The sequence below is a fragment of the Piliocolobus tephrosceles genome, chromosome 6, assembly GCF_002776525.5.
Source record: "Piliocolobus tephrosceles isolate RC106 chromosome 6, ASM277652v3, whole genome shotgun sequence".
NCBI lineage: Eukaryota > Metazoa > Chordata > Mammalia > Primates > Cercopithecidae > Piliocolobus > Piliocolobus tephrosceles.
The window spans coordinates 27,027,025-27,039,637 of record NC_045439.1 but is presented as its reverse complement, the minus strand read 5'-3'; the positions used below and the strand labels follow the sequence as shown (position 1 = coordinate 27,039,637).

General features: G+C 35.9%; 1 protein-coding gene across 8 annotated transcripts in view; it reads left to right on the top strand.

The window, feature by feature from the left end:
• Positions 1-12,613, top strand: part of NRXN3 (neurexin 3) — a 1,617,581-nt gene that overhangs the window by 1,208,581 nt on the left and 396,387 nt on the right. For all 8 annotated transcript variants that reach the window (XM_023185084.2, XM_023185075.2, XM_023185055.2 and 5 more), the window contains one exon: positions 9,154-9,335. In XM_023185084.2, the coding sequence (XP_023040852.1) occupies positions 9,154-9,335 (182 nt within the window). The remainder of the gene's footprint in view (positions 1-9,153; positions 9,336-12,613) is intronic.

The window sequence follows — 12,613 nt, the reverse complement described above, 5'->3', positions numbered from 1 at the left end:
TCAAAAATATTAGCCAGGTTTTCCAGAAAAATCATGTTGTATGAATTAAAGCCACAAATACACCAAAGTCATCTGTTTACAGCCCCTGGCCTCTTGTAAGTATGAGGATCATATAAATCAGGCATTTAAATCGAAGCACTGGAAATAAGCAGCTACTTTTTACCTGTATTGTTTTTCCAGAGAATATTCAACACTTAGCTACCCCTTGATTGTTCTTATTAAAGAAGGTATTTGAAGGCTGTGAAATAAAAGGAGGAAAAGAAGACAAATGAGTATGAGTTCCAAACTTCTTTCTTCTAACCATGTTTCATGAGATGTCATCAGAAGGAATGTACTTATGAAAAATAAAATGCTACAGAAAAGGCTGCTGAGTAATTATGAAATGATTACTTTTGTTTTTCCTTTATTCATTTATATTTTGCTTAAGGACAAATGTATATATGGTCTTCGGTTTTAGTTAATGTTCTGTAAAATAGAACAACATGGCTATTCTTAAAGACGTCACATTGCTTTTCTATTGTATATCCCTATTAGGTTAAATCTGAGATGTGCTTATCTATTTATTTTTACAAAACAATTTGCAATGTGATTTAGAAATGGAGGAGTAACATAAAACAATGTGACTAAAAATGGGTGTGATTTTCTTATCTGAGACTGCCAAAAATTCACCAAAGTAAAATCATTCAGATGTCTTTGTGGTTAGGTTTCTTTTATAAATTGCAAGTTGTGTTCTATTTCATCATGAGAGATGCTGTGAGATTTAATTGATGAGCATTTATAAAATATTTCCATGTTCAGATGAAATGACAAAAAGGCAAGATGAATTAATGAATATTGTATTTTCTTATTCCTTTATTCCCATTCTACTCCATGCCTGAATGGCAACGTGAAGATATGTAAGCATAGGTGAGCCAGGTTTCATTGATTAATTCAACAGCATTTATTTCCTGTGCATTCACAGTGTTGAGAGATAAATAAATTAAACAGCCCTGGCTTCCATGAGCTCATGGTAGAGAAGTATTCTGGATTTCCATTTTGTTTGACAATAAAACTTAACATTTATTTTCTTAAGCCTGAATACTGTGCAATTTCCTAGAACTTACTTTGTTTAGCTGTATAAGAAATAGCATGGTTATGAAAGTTAAAAAGTTGGCTGTGAGTTAATTTCTAACATAGACTTCATTATAAAGTTTATACTTCAGAATTTAGGGTTTTCTGAGTGTGGTATAACCAATCAGGCGTGGACTATTGTCTGACCTTAGTTTTTTCACTTCGTAAGAGGACAACCTCATGTAAAATCACTGTCATTTAAGTAAGATAAAATGAGTACCTCTGTACTTCCAGTTGCATTGTGAAGGGATTGGGTTTTCATCTTGTTTGCTGTTTTTGTTTTGTTTTTAATTTTGGCCGTGTATTAGAAAGCCATTGTCCTTCTTTCCATCATCATCCCATCCCTACCCAGATACACAGGTAAAGGCAAATGGTGAGAATATTAGCGATACAGTTTGACATAATGAAAAGAATGTAGATTGTTGAGTTAGACCTGGATTAAAATCCTAATTCCATTCGGTATTTGGTAAAAGATCTTGGCAAGTAGTTTTACCTTATTCTATAGCTTTCCTCATCTTTAAAACCAAGATAGTAACTGTTATGAGTTGAATTATGTCCCGTCTACAAATTCAGATATTAAAGTCATAACCCTCAGTATCTCAGAATGTGACTGCATTTGAAGACAGGGTTTTGTGAATGTGGTGTAATTCATCGGGAGTGGGCTATTTCTGACCTTGCCTTATGTTTCAGTTTCAAAGATTATTTTGGTGGGCCCTCATCTAATAAGACTGATGCTCTTATAAGAAAAGGAAATTAGGGCATAGATTGGTACAAAGAGGAAACCATGCGAAGATACAGGGAGAAGATGATTGTCTACAAGTCAAGAAGATGATTGAGAAGCTGTAGAAAAAATTGACACTGCTGATACCTTGATCTTGAAATTCTAGCCTCCAGAATTGCAAGACAATGAACTTCTGTTATTAAAATTACCCACCCTGTGGTGCATCTTACACAGCCCTAGCAAACTAATACAGCAAAAATATTTCAAGTGAAAAATATAGTTTTGAAATATTATATTGTATACTATGATATATAATAAATAATGTATACTAATAGCTGGTGTTAGTATCAATATTGATATTAACATTAGTCTAGAGTTAGTATTGCCAAACAGTACCAAAGAGTTTGTGAAAGAAACAATTGTCCCTGAGGAAAAACAATGAGCTTATGAAAATTCCTTTAAGCAAGAGGGAATTTGAGTGTGTCCATGGAAGCTTTATTTTTAGGTCAATTTTAGTGTCTACAGCATTGCATATTCTACCACTAATCATCTTCTTTTTCCTTAGTGGAAGTATCCTGAAATTTGATAAGTAAAAATAACTTTCTTTTATATTTTTGTGATGTAACAGCTTCTAAAGTAATGTGTTTCTGAAAATGTCATTACTCCTAAGACTTATGAAGGGTCATGATGTGTTTGTCAAGACTCATTAGTGTGTCCAGAAACTAAATACAAACTGTGTGTGATTGTATTTTACTCAAACTTTCTGGGAGTTAGAGTATATATAAGGTAACACAGCAAGAGAACATCTCAATAGTTGGCATCAGATTTGCAAATGGCACAATTATTTGTTTCCTCTTCATTGGTCCTTGAAAAATTCATAACGTTCCCATGAAAAGTTCCAACCAAGCATATTTGTAAGAACAGCGTTTGTACATAACCTATTACATCATGAAGAATGGCTCTCTTCCATGGTATTTACCACCAGGATTAAGTAATGGTAGACTTTTTTTATTAATGGAAAACATTTAGTGAATGTGTAGAATATTATTTGTTTTACATTGTTCTCTCATCAGCTCCTTTGGAGACTTTGGCATCGGGTACAATATATAAGGGTCTCACTCTGCACACCAATTTGAGTTCCCATGTTAACATACAGATTTAATGCTAAACTGAACTGGTGTTTGTTCTGCTTATGAGTCTTTGAGTTGAAGCTTTGTTTCTGGAATATTGGGACATGCTCTGAAATGTTGCCTCTGTAGATCCTAGAAAGTAATGATGTTTTCTGCTTTAATGCTATTTAGTTTTAATTATTGTTCCTTCAACAGAGAGAAAGAGATTGCCCCACAGGCAGGGAAACCTCACCTTGCCTGAGTATTGTATAATAAATGACTTTTTCTCATGATATACTTACCTATTAGGCAATGTTGTCAGTTTCTCAGCTTACTGAGCAGCAAATTTGCTCATTTCTTTGCCAAGGAAAAAGAATTTTCTTAAAAGTCGATGAACTTTCTCTCTTAATGTTCAGTCCATTCAATGTTGCTTTATTTAAAGCTACTTTATCATCAGTTCTGCTGTTTATTTCAAAAAATTCAAAGTGGACAAAATAGATCATAACAAGCTATCTATTCAATAAATAAATTGCAGAGCTGTTTTTAAAATGTGTATCTCTTACCCTGTCCTAAATTCCCGAGTGGCTCCCTCTGTAATGCAGAGGCCTTGTTTGCAGTTTTTCCATTTGTTATTCACCTTTCTCCCCTCCTTGTGGAGCTCCTGATCTCTAGGGATGATTCAGGGAGTCTTTATGCCATTAGTCATTAGGACAGCTTTGGAGAAGAGGGCAGAGTTAAGAAAGAGAGGATCTGATTCTATTCTCAGCTCCACTACTCAGCAACAGATCAAGTTGTTTAATCTCCTTGAGCATCAATTTTCTTTTTTATTAAAATAGTAACCAAAATATTTGTCATTAATATTTCAGTGAGTGTCGAGGGAAGAGGCATAAGATGAGATACTCCAAAAGAAAGCAATTTGAAAACCATTTAATTCTATGGAAATATAAGGTCCAGCTGTTATAAAATAGTGGACATAATTCACTCCCAAAACAGCCAGGGAGATGAGGGGCAGAGGAAAACCACGGAACAAACTAAGTAAAAGAAATTGAGAAGATGTATTCTTTGGGCTATAAGATATTACAAGATCCTTCCGTTAAATTTATGTCTCTATTTGCTGGAAGAGATATTTGCCAGTTCCAAAGTCACAGGCCTTTCCCTTTTGGTTTTATTAGCTACATGGTAATTGATATGAATTTAAAAGATAGTTTTAATTTAATAGCAATAACTACATCTACTGGCAGAATATATTTTATGTCATTGATAGTCCATTTATTTTCCGAAAAGATTTACCACTTTATAGTAAAGAACACAAATGTGGATAAGCTTGTGAAAGAGTAATAAAAAAGAAATAAGGATTAAGAAACCTGAAATGATAGAGGAAGACAGACATACCTTACTCTTACGAGATTTTATACTAGGTCCTGAGGCAATGATCAAAGAGAACTAGAGTAGGAGACTGACATCTTGTTTCTTATCTTAGTTTATCTATCATGTACTTTGCACATCATTGTTATATTTATTTTATTACTTAATTTATTGTTCTACTTGTTATATTTGTCTACAAGTAAATTACCCAGTTCTCCTTAAATTTAACTCTCAGATTTCCCCTGGGAGGCGCTTCCAAAACTTGTTCCATTTTAACATCAATAGAATTATTTCAGGGAAGGCTTGTTTGCTTTATATATATAGATACACACATATATATACACACACACATATTCAGCCAATATATTTTATTATTGTATTCTAGTACTTTTATTAAGCCATTTTATCTGTAATTATTTGATGGGGTAAATAATAAATGAATTCTCGTCTATTGTATTTTTTAACTAAACCTGTTATGTTTATCACACACATGCATGCACACACACATAGACAAATATATATATATGCTTATGTATACGTATATGTACATACACATATGTATGTATATATTATTTTTATATCTAAAGTGAGTGTTAAGATAAGAATTCAATTTCTGTTAATAGTCTCCCAGAAAAAGTAATATGCTATTTGGCTATGAGACTAGAAATAGAACCAATGCCATAAAGGCAGGGCCATGGGGTTTCTAAGTCAAAACAACAACGATAAAATAATTACCTAAGTGATCCTAAATAAAGAAAAAGTAAATTGCCATCAACAATTATATTCTAATAAAATAAACTCAAAATTTAAGAACCTTGGAGAAATATGTGAATGAGAAAAAATTATATTCCTCATTCTCTTGAAGAAACTATAGATCACCCACTTAATTAGCTTGTTCCGTAACTATCACCCAGGACTCCTTTATGATTGCATGGAAGACTGTTTGATCCTTTTCGTCTGCTGGACCGCTATCCCAACCACACACGCACAGAACACATACCAAAACACTCTGTCAATATCACCATCAGCTCCATCACAGTAAGTAGTTAGCCAATTATGAAAACAATAAGCCAGACCCATTATTTGCAGGTTGTGAGTTTAAAAAAAAAAAAAAGAGTCATCCTTGTTGACTATTTGAAGATGAGATGTATCCTCTTAATCTTTGTTAGTGGTGACTGTGTAGAAATTTCATTCTTGGATTACTGTGTTGGTTAAAACTCAGCAAAGCAACCTCAGCTGCTTGCAAACTTGCAAATCCTGCAGCGTTAAATGGCCAAAATGCTACTGTAGCAATTTTTTCTTCAGTTGAATTGATCAGTTTTTGCCAACAAGAATGAAATTTACATGATTCTGAATATAAATATAAGTAGTATGATCTTGCATCAGCATACTGAACACAGTGAGAAACCAGCAATCAGAAGTACGAGGTTCAGGGAAGAAAGCATGTAATGTGGTATATAGCATGGTTCAGAAATGAAAATCTTTAATGGATTAAGTGGAGATTCTTATAGTTCCCAGGATTTTCCCAAGAAGTTGATTCGTAATCCACATTTTAAAATAACACAATTAACTTTTTTATTTGAATATGTAAAGCAAAATAATTCTGTTTCCTGTAGGACTCTAGGCATTTTATACTAAAATTAACATGAAGTATGTATTTACCTTTAAAAACCATGCAAGATGGCAAAGCATGAAATGTAAAGAGAAAAAACAATAACAATATCAGTGTAGAAAAGTATAATTGTTAATTAACTTCCTCTAATGTCCCATAGCATTGGACTATGGGAGCATTCGAGGTCTTTATTCACTCTTACCAGCAAATACTTTACCAAGAAGAGGTATTTCCATATTTTTTTCTTCATAGCAAAGTAATCATATGCCAGGTCCTTTGTATCTTTTATGCTTTCTTCACCTATAAAGTTACAATTATCTAACATAGTGACATTGTAAATTCAGAATAACAAAAGCAATACAAATAATTTTAAATCAAATTTTTAGTCTATCAAATATTGTCATAGTGAAGTTTTGTTTTTTGTTTATTTAAAGATTAAAGGCACTGTGACCTTCTAACCATATATAAGAAATTGTATATTTATGTATTAAAATATTCTTCTCTTTTTTATTGGAGCACTGAGAATTACTGGCAGGATTGTGGGTGAGAATTACAAGTAAAATGCTTAAAGTTATTGATATGGTGAGATGGCCAGACAAGTTTTTGAAAATATGCCAGATTTGGGGGCTGTGACTTTGTTTTCATTCTGCTTTAGTCTGATAAAAAGATGTGAAAAGAACTAAGTACAGACAACTGTTTGCCCCATTTGGTATAGTTTATTGATACAGTTTATGGTGTAATTACATTGGTATGTGGTGATAAAAGGCTTTCAGAGGTAGGAGACTCAGGCTGGAGACTTAAAAGTGGTACCATTTAAATCAGATAATTGAGCCTCTGTTTCCAAATCTATAAAACAGTGTTAAGATATAAAATATCCCATACAATTGTTGCAAAGTTTCGGTGAATGAATTTGAAAATATTTTGCAAACTGTAAAGCACCATGCCTATGTTACTATCAATTTTTTGACTTGTTATTTTTATAGTGACAAAATTATTTCCTGATAGAGTGTGAGTTTATCTCTGTAGCAAAATCCACTCTATATTTAGGATAGAAAAGTAAAAGATTTTTATAAATTGCCATGAAATGTCACAGACTGATTTGCATTTTTTGGTGATTCTATACATTAATCACTGAGTAACCTTCAGTTTTCCAAATAAAGAATAAAGAGAGTGGTGATGACATTTGTAATCATCTACAGAGGAATTATTTAAATTCTTCACAGATGGAGAGATATCAAGGGTAAATCATACCCACATTTCTAATTTTAAGAAGCTTTGAGGGTGTTTGTGTATGGTAGGAAGTAAACCTTGTTTTGCGTATAGAATTAATCATAAACTTTGCATACCACAATTCCAAATCCTCCAGATGAGTGTAGAGGGCTTTCAGACACCATCCCCTCAGGACTGAGAAATTCATAAAAGGAAAACAATGTTATGCTACATGTAATATACAAACTGAGCAAATTGGAGCAACTAGAATAGTGACCTTTCAAAGAAGACAAATTAGATTCTATATGCCTCAGAATTTAATGAGTCTTAGTGCTTTCGGAAGGATGACATATGACACATATTCCTAATTCTAGTCTCACAAGAGTTAACTTTATTATTTCTAAACAAGATGAATAACTCACTTCTGCTTTGGTCGACATAATTCCACCTAATATTCTCTGTAAACTAGCTCTGGGAATGCATGCGGACCAGTGCTTGAGAATTTTAGTAAATGTTAAAGGTATCTGAGTAGTTGTCTAACGCTGCTTTAAAATGGTTTTAAGAGTTGGAACATGGTCACTGGGGAATACAAGAGAAAATCTGATACCAAATGTGCTCTGAATTTTGAGATGAGTAACCAATGGAAGTATTTGCTGTGGGTTGACACCACATGCCTAAAAACCAGAGAGGCAACAAGTGGCGTAGCCTTTTCTGGTCACCACATCTAAATGATTTTATCCAACTGAGATTAAAAACATGTTTCTTGAAATATACTTTTTATAATTTCTGAAATACAAATATTTTCTTTATTTTTCTTCCCATTTGCTTTGTTAGTAGTTCTAAATTAATATATTCTTAGTAACTCCTGAGTTCATATGGATAATAATAAAAACACAAGTAAATAGTAAACATACTGAGAAGCTCACTAATCATAGTTGACAATTACCACTTGTCACGTTCAAATCTCATCATCCTGGGATGTTTTTTCTATATTTCTTGTATCTACCTCCCAAGATTTAATTTGAAAAAGGACATGAAAATGTATTTAATGCCAGATAAATCCCACCACTAGGGAACAAAAAGAAGGTTCATTTTTAAAAGACTCCTGGAGGCCAGGCGTGGTCGCTCACGCCTGTAATCTCAGTGCTTTGGAAGGTCAAGGCAGTCGATCACAAGGTCAGGAGATTGAGACCATTCTGGCTAACATGGTAAAACTCCTTCTCTACTAAAAATACAAAAAATTAGCCAGGCTTGGTGGCACGTGCCTGTAGTCCCAGCTACTCGGAAAGCTAAGGCAGGAGAATTGCTTGAACCCAGGAGGCAGAGGGTGCAGTGAGCCGAGGTTGCGCCACTGCACTCCAGCCTGGGCAACAGAGCGAGACTCCATCTTAAAAAAAAAAAAAAAAAGACTCCAGGAAATCATTTTTGTTACCATGTTTATAGTAACATAATAGTGAAATAGGCAAATGCATTTAGTCACATAACTTGGTTTTCTGGGGCCACTGCTTTCTTTCCTGTGGGAGTGGGAGAAGGTACAAGCAGGAGAGACATGATGCCTTTGGACTGCTCTGTTATCTTCAGTTTTGTAAGGCTCCTGGCTCCACTGACCAGATTATGTGATAGCTAAGAGATAGGGGACTAGTTTTCTATTTTGTGCCTGTCCTGGCCAAGATGGAAAATGAAGCCTGCTGCTGAAGAAAACCAGAAAGTTGTTTATTGCAATATACCCAGACTTCCAGACTTTAGGATGTTATTTACCCTCCACCGTTAGGCAGCAGGAACTGAAGATGTTAAGAACGACTCTCGCCAACATCTGCTTTGTTATGCATTCATTCTGCCTGCCTCTTTAATTTGGGGTGATAGCTGCCTTCAGAACCTTTGGGTGCCATTCCTCTAAGTAACCAAATACTGTCCCATGGGGGCCATTTCCTCTCTACAGCTGTTCAGTGTAAGGTCTCAACAGTATGCTACAACTGGCTGTATGCAATACAGTGCCTTGATGTCTCCCTCTCTCCTCGCTTTTGCAGCTGGCGCTACGTACATCTTTGGGAAAAGCGGTGGGCTCATCCTCTACACCTGGCCAGCCAATGACAGGCCCAGCACGCGCTCTGACCGCCTTGCCGTGGGCTTCAGCACCACTGTGAAAGATGGCATCTTGGTCCGCATCGACAGTGCTCCAGGACTTGGTGACTTCCTCCAGCTTCACATAGTGAGTAGCGGGCCTTGGCCTGGATTTTCTTGTCTCACTGGTGGTCTGAGTTGGTGATTCAGGGAAATGCTACAGAACAATCTAGATCAATATGGCAAAGGTGTACATGCTTATAAAAATTGTTTTCAGATGTGAACCATCATGCTTATAGGGTTCCTGGGGGAAAAAATGTAAAAACTCTTTCTTCTTCCCCATGTGTATAGAGAGGAAAAAGAAATTCATTCTTTGCAGGCTCCCTTCCCAACTGTGTGACTTGGCCTGTGGCAGAACATTTATCAGACTTCTAGGGTATATTTAAGAGATTTACCTGGTATGGATCTTACCTGGCGCAAGCAGCAAAGCCAAGTGGAACTTAACAATCTCCTAGGCTGGGATTTGGCAAACCTTCTGTAAAGAGACATAAAGTAAATATTTTGGACTCTGCAGGTCAGATAGTCTCTCTCAGAGCTACTTGGTTCTGCCTTTGTAATGTGAAAGCAGCCACAGACAATACATTTTTTTTAAATGCATGTGACTGTATTCCAGTAAAAATGTATCTATAAAAACAAGCTGCAGGCCATAATTTAGTGACCCCTGTCTAGGCTTCAAACATCACTGTAGAGATGTCATAAATGTGTGATAAAAACTGAGACCAGAGTGCCAGAGTGGGCGGGGCAAAAGGGAAACAGGGCAGTGATCAAGAGTTGAGTAATTCATGTGTATTGCATGGTCAACATTTTGCTTTTGGTCTTGTACATATGCGCTTAATAGCACTGCACCCTCAATCCCTGTAGATCATAAGAACACAGCAAAGGCTAAGAAATTAAAAATGATTTGGAAGAAAAATTTCTTTTGTTATAAGGATGGAAAATATTTTTATAGCAACAATTAACCCATTTTATCACCTGTGCAGTCTGCAGTTAAGAAAGTAGGCTACAGAGAGATATGATTCTCATCCATAAGTACCCAAAGTGCAGTCACCAAGAGCAAAGAGAGGAATTGTTCTCATTAGTTAGCAATGACAAGGCTAGAAAGAATGGATTTAATTTGGAGCAATAAGAATTTAGTTTAAATAGCAGGGGTAAAAGCAGTTAAGGAAAAAGATCAACTGGGGATTACTACCAACCTCCAAAAAGGAGGAAAAGGAACATTGGTTAGGAATCTCTGAATCAGAGTTTTGCTAATGTGCAGGTGTATAGAGAGAAGCAGAGGATACAGTTTCATTGCTGGTCTCTGGAGCTGGAGATGGCTGGCCGGAATCATGCATGGCAAGCCCAGCTCCCACAGCAGTACACATGTCTGGCACTTGCTTTTCCAGCATGCCTTGGAAATGAGAGCAGCTTGAAGTCCTAGGCTTGAGCTGGAAGTCGGTCTGGCCCCAGTATAAGCCCAATCAGGGCCAGACTCTGCTTAGGAGCTTAGGGAAGAAGTAGTTAGACATGATCACCTTCAAAATGTGGTGGAGGAGTCTTGAATACAGTTGTGAACTTTCAAGTCTTTCTCAGATGCTTCAGGAGCCATATGGTGCTATGAGCCTGAGATAACACATTTTAAAAAGCCATGCCAAGGAACAAAAAGAAAGGCAGTGATACTTACTACACTTTGTCTTTATTTGGCCTCTAAGAACCACCATAATTTACAGAACTCTGTGAGATTTATGCTACATATAACTTAATGACTATTTCATGGCAGCTATAACTAGGCTATTATTACCAGCTCACTTGCATTTCCACAATGATTTATCTTCTTTTTTGTTCATTGTGACTTCCTAAGAAAAATATGATTTGGCACAGACATGAGCATCTTTTTGAGTCAAATGATGTGCTACTGTTTTATCCATTCCTGCTCATTCTTGTTTTGTAGAGCATCTCCACTTTTAAGAGAGAGATTTTCCTGTTTTCTGATGGTCTACTTGAAATCAGCAGTGTTTTAATAAAATTGTCATGCAGATTGCGGTAACTGCTAGGAGGAACCAGAACATTCCAGTATATTATAATATGCCATTATAAAGTTCTGTCATTTCTTTAGGGTCTTTGAAAAGTGAACGCTCTAAACGTACTTTGAGATTCCTGTAACATCCATTTGTGTGTATTTATTAGTGTGTGTATTCTATATGAGCATACCCAGTAGATTTGACATGGTATGATATTATTTTCTTTATATGAGCAAAATTATGAGACATTTTATATCAAAATGTAAAGAGCCCCCTGGGTTACCATAGACACTTGGGTGATACAGCCGATTGCTTCAACATTCTGTGAAAATCCAATAGATTTTCCTTCAAATCTTAGATTAGGAAATGATGTCACCTGACCTTTCCAGAAAAAAATTAAAAAGTATCCTATGCTGTGGAGAATCTGTGTGATTCTAGAGTGATCCTGACATGTTCATGGCCCTCTCGAGCATGGGGCCCCTTCATGGGTCTAGACATTTGAAACCATATTTTATGTCCTTACAGATTATCTCTTTGTCTGCTCTGAAGAAGGCAGGTTTCTTATCATACGTGAAAGTAAAGAAATCCAAGTAGAAGACTAAATGGCTTAATTATGAAACCAGCTTTTTGTTTTGGACATTTAAGTAGATGCATCAGGGAAACGAAGCCATAAATACTTATTAAGATACTTTTATAACTTTTACAATCTGTAAAAGGTGGTTCTGTTTGTTGAATGGTTTGTTTTCTTGTACTAAAGAAAATTATTCAAGAGAGAAAGAGCTTTGGGGCCACTAATGAAAGTGGAAGGGATTGAGCATAAGGCAGAAGATACTATTTCACCTTACAATTTGCCTAGAAGAGAAACCTCCTGGGAAAAAAGAAAAAGTGATAGAGGACACAAGGGGGAGACGAAAGCAGGTTAGCAGGTGGCTTACTCTTTTTTTTTTTTTTTTTTTTTTTTTTACTGCTATAACAGAATACTTGAGATTTGGTATTTTATAAGGAATGTAAATTAATTTCTCACAGTTCTGGAGGCTGGGAAATCTAAGATCAAGGTGCTGGCAGGTTTATTGTCTTGTGAGGGCCCAGTCTCCACCTCTAAGGTGAGCACTACATTCTCAGAAGGGGAGGAACCCCATGTTTTCACATGACAGAAGAGAAGAAAGGGTGAACCCACTCTTACAAGCCCTTTTTAGTATAGCATTAACCTATTCATGAAGGCAGAGCCCTCACGACCTAAACATCTCCCAAAGGCCATACCTCCCAACACGGCTGCATTGGTGATCAAGTTTCCAGCACATGGAGTTTTGGGAGGCATATTCAGAACATAGCAGCAGAAAAAATTCCGGGGATAAGGGAAGAGGAC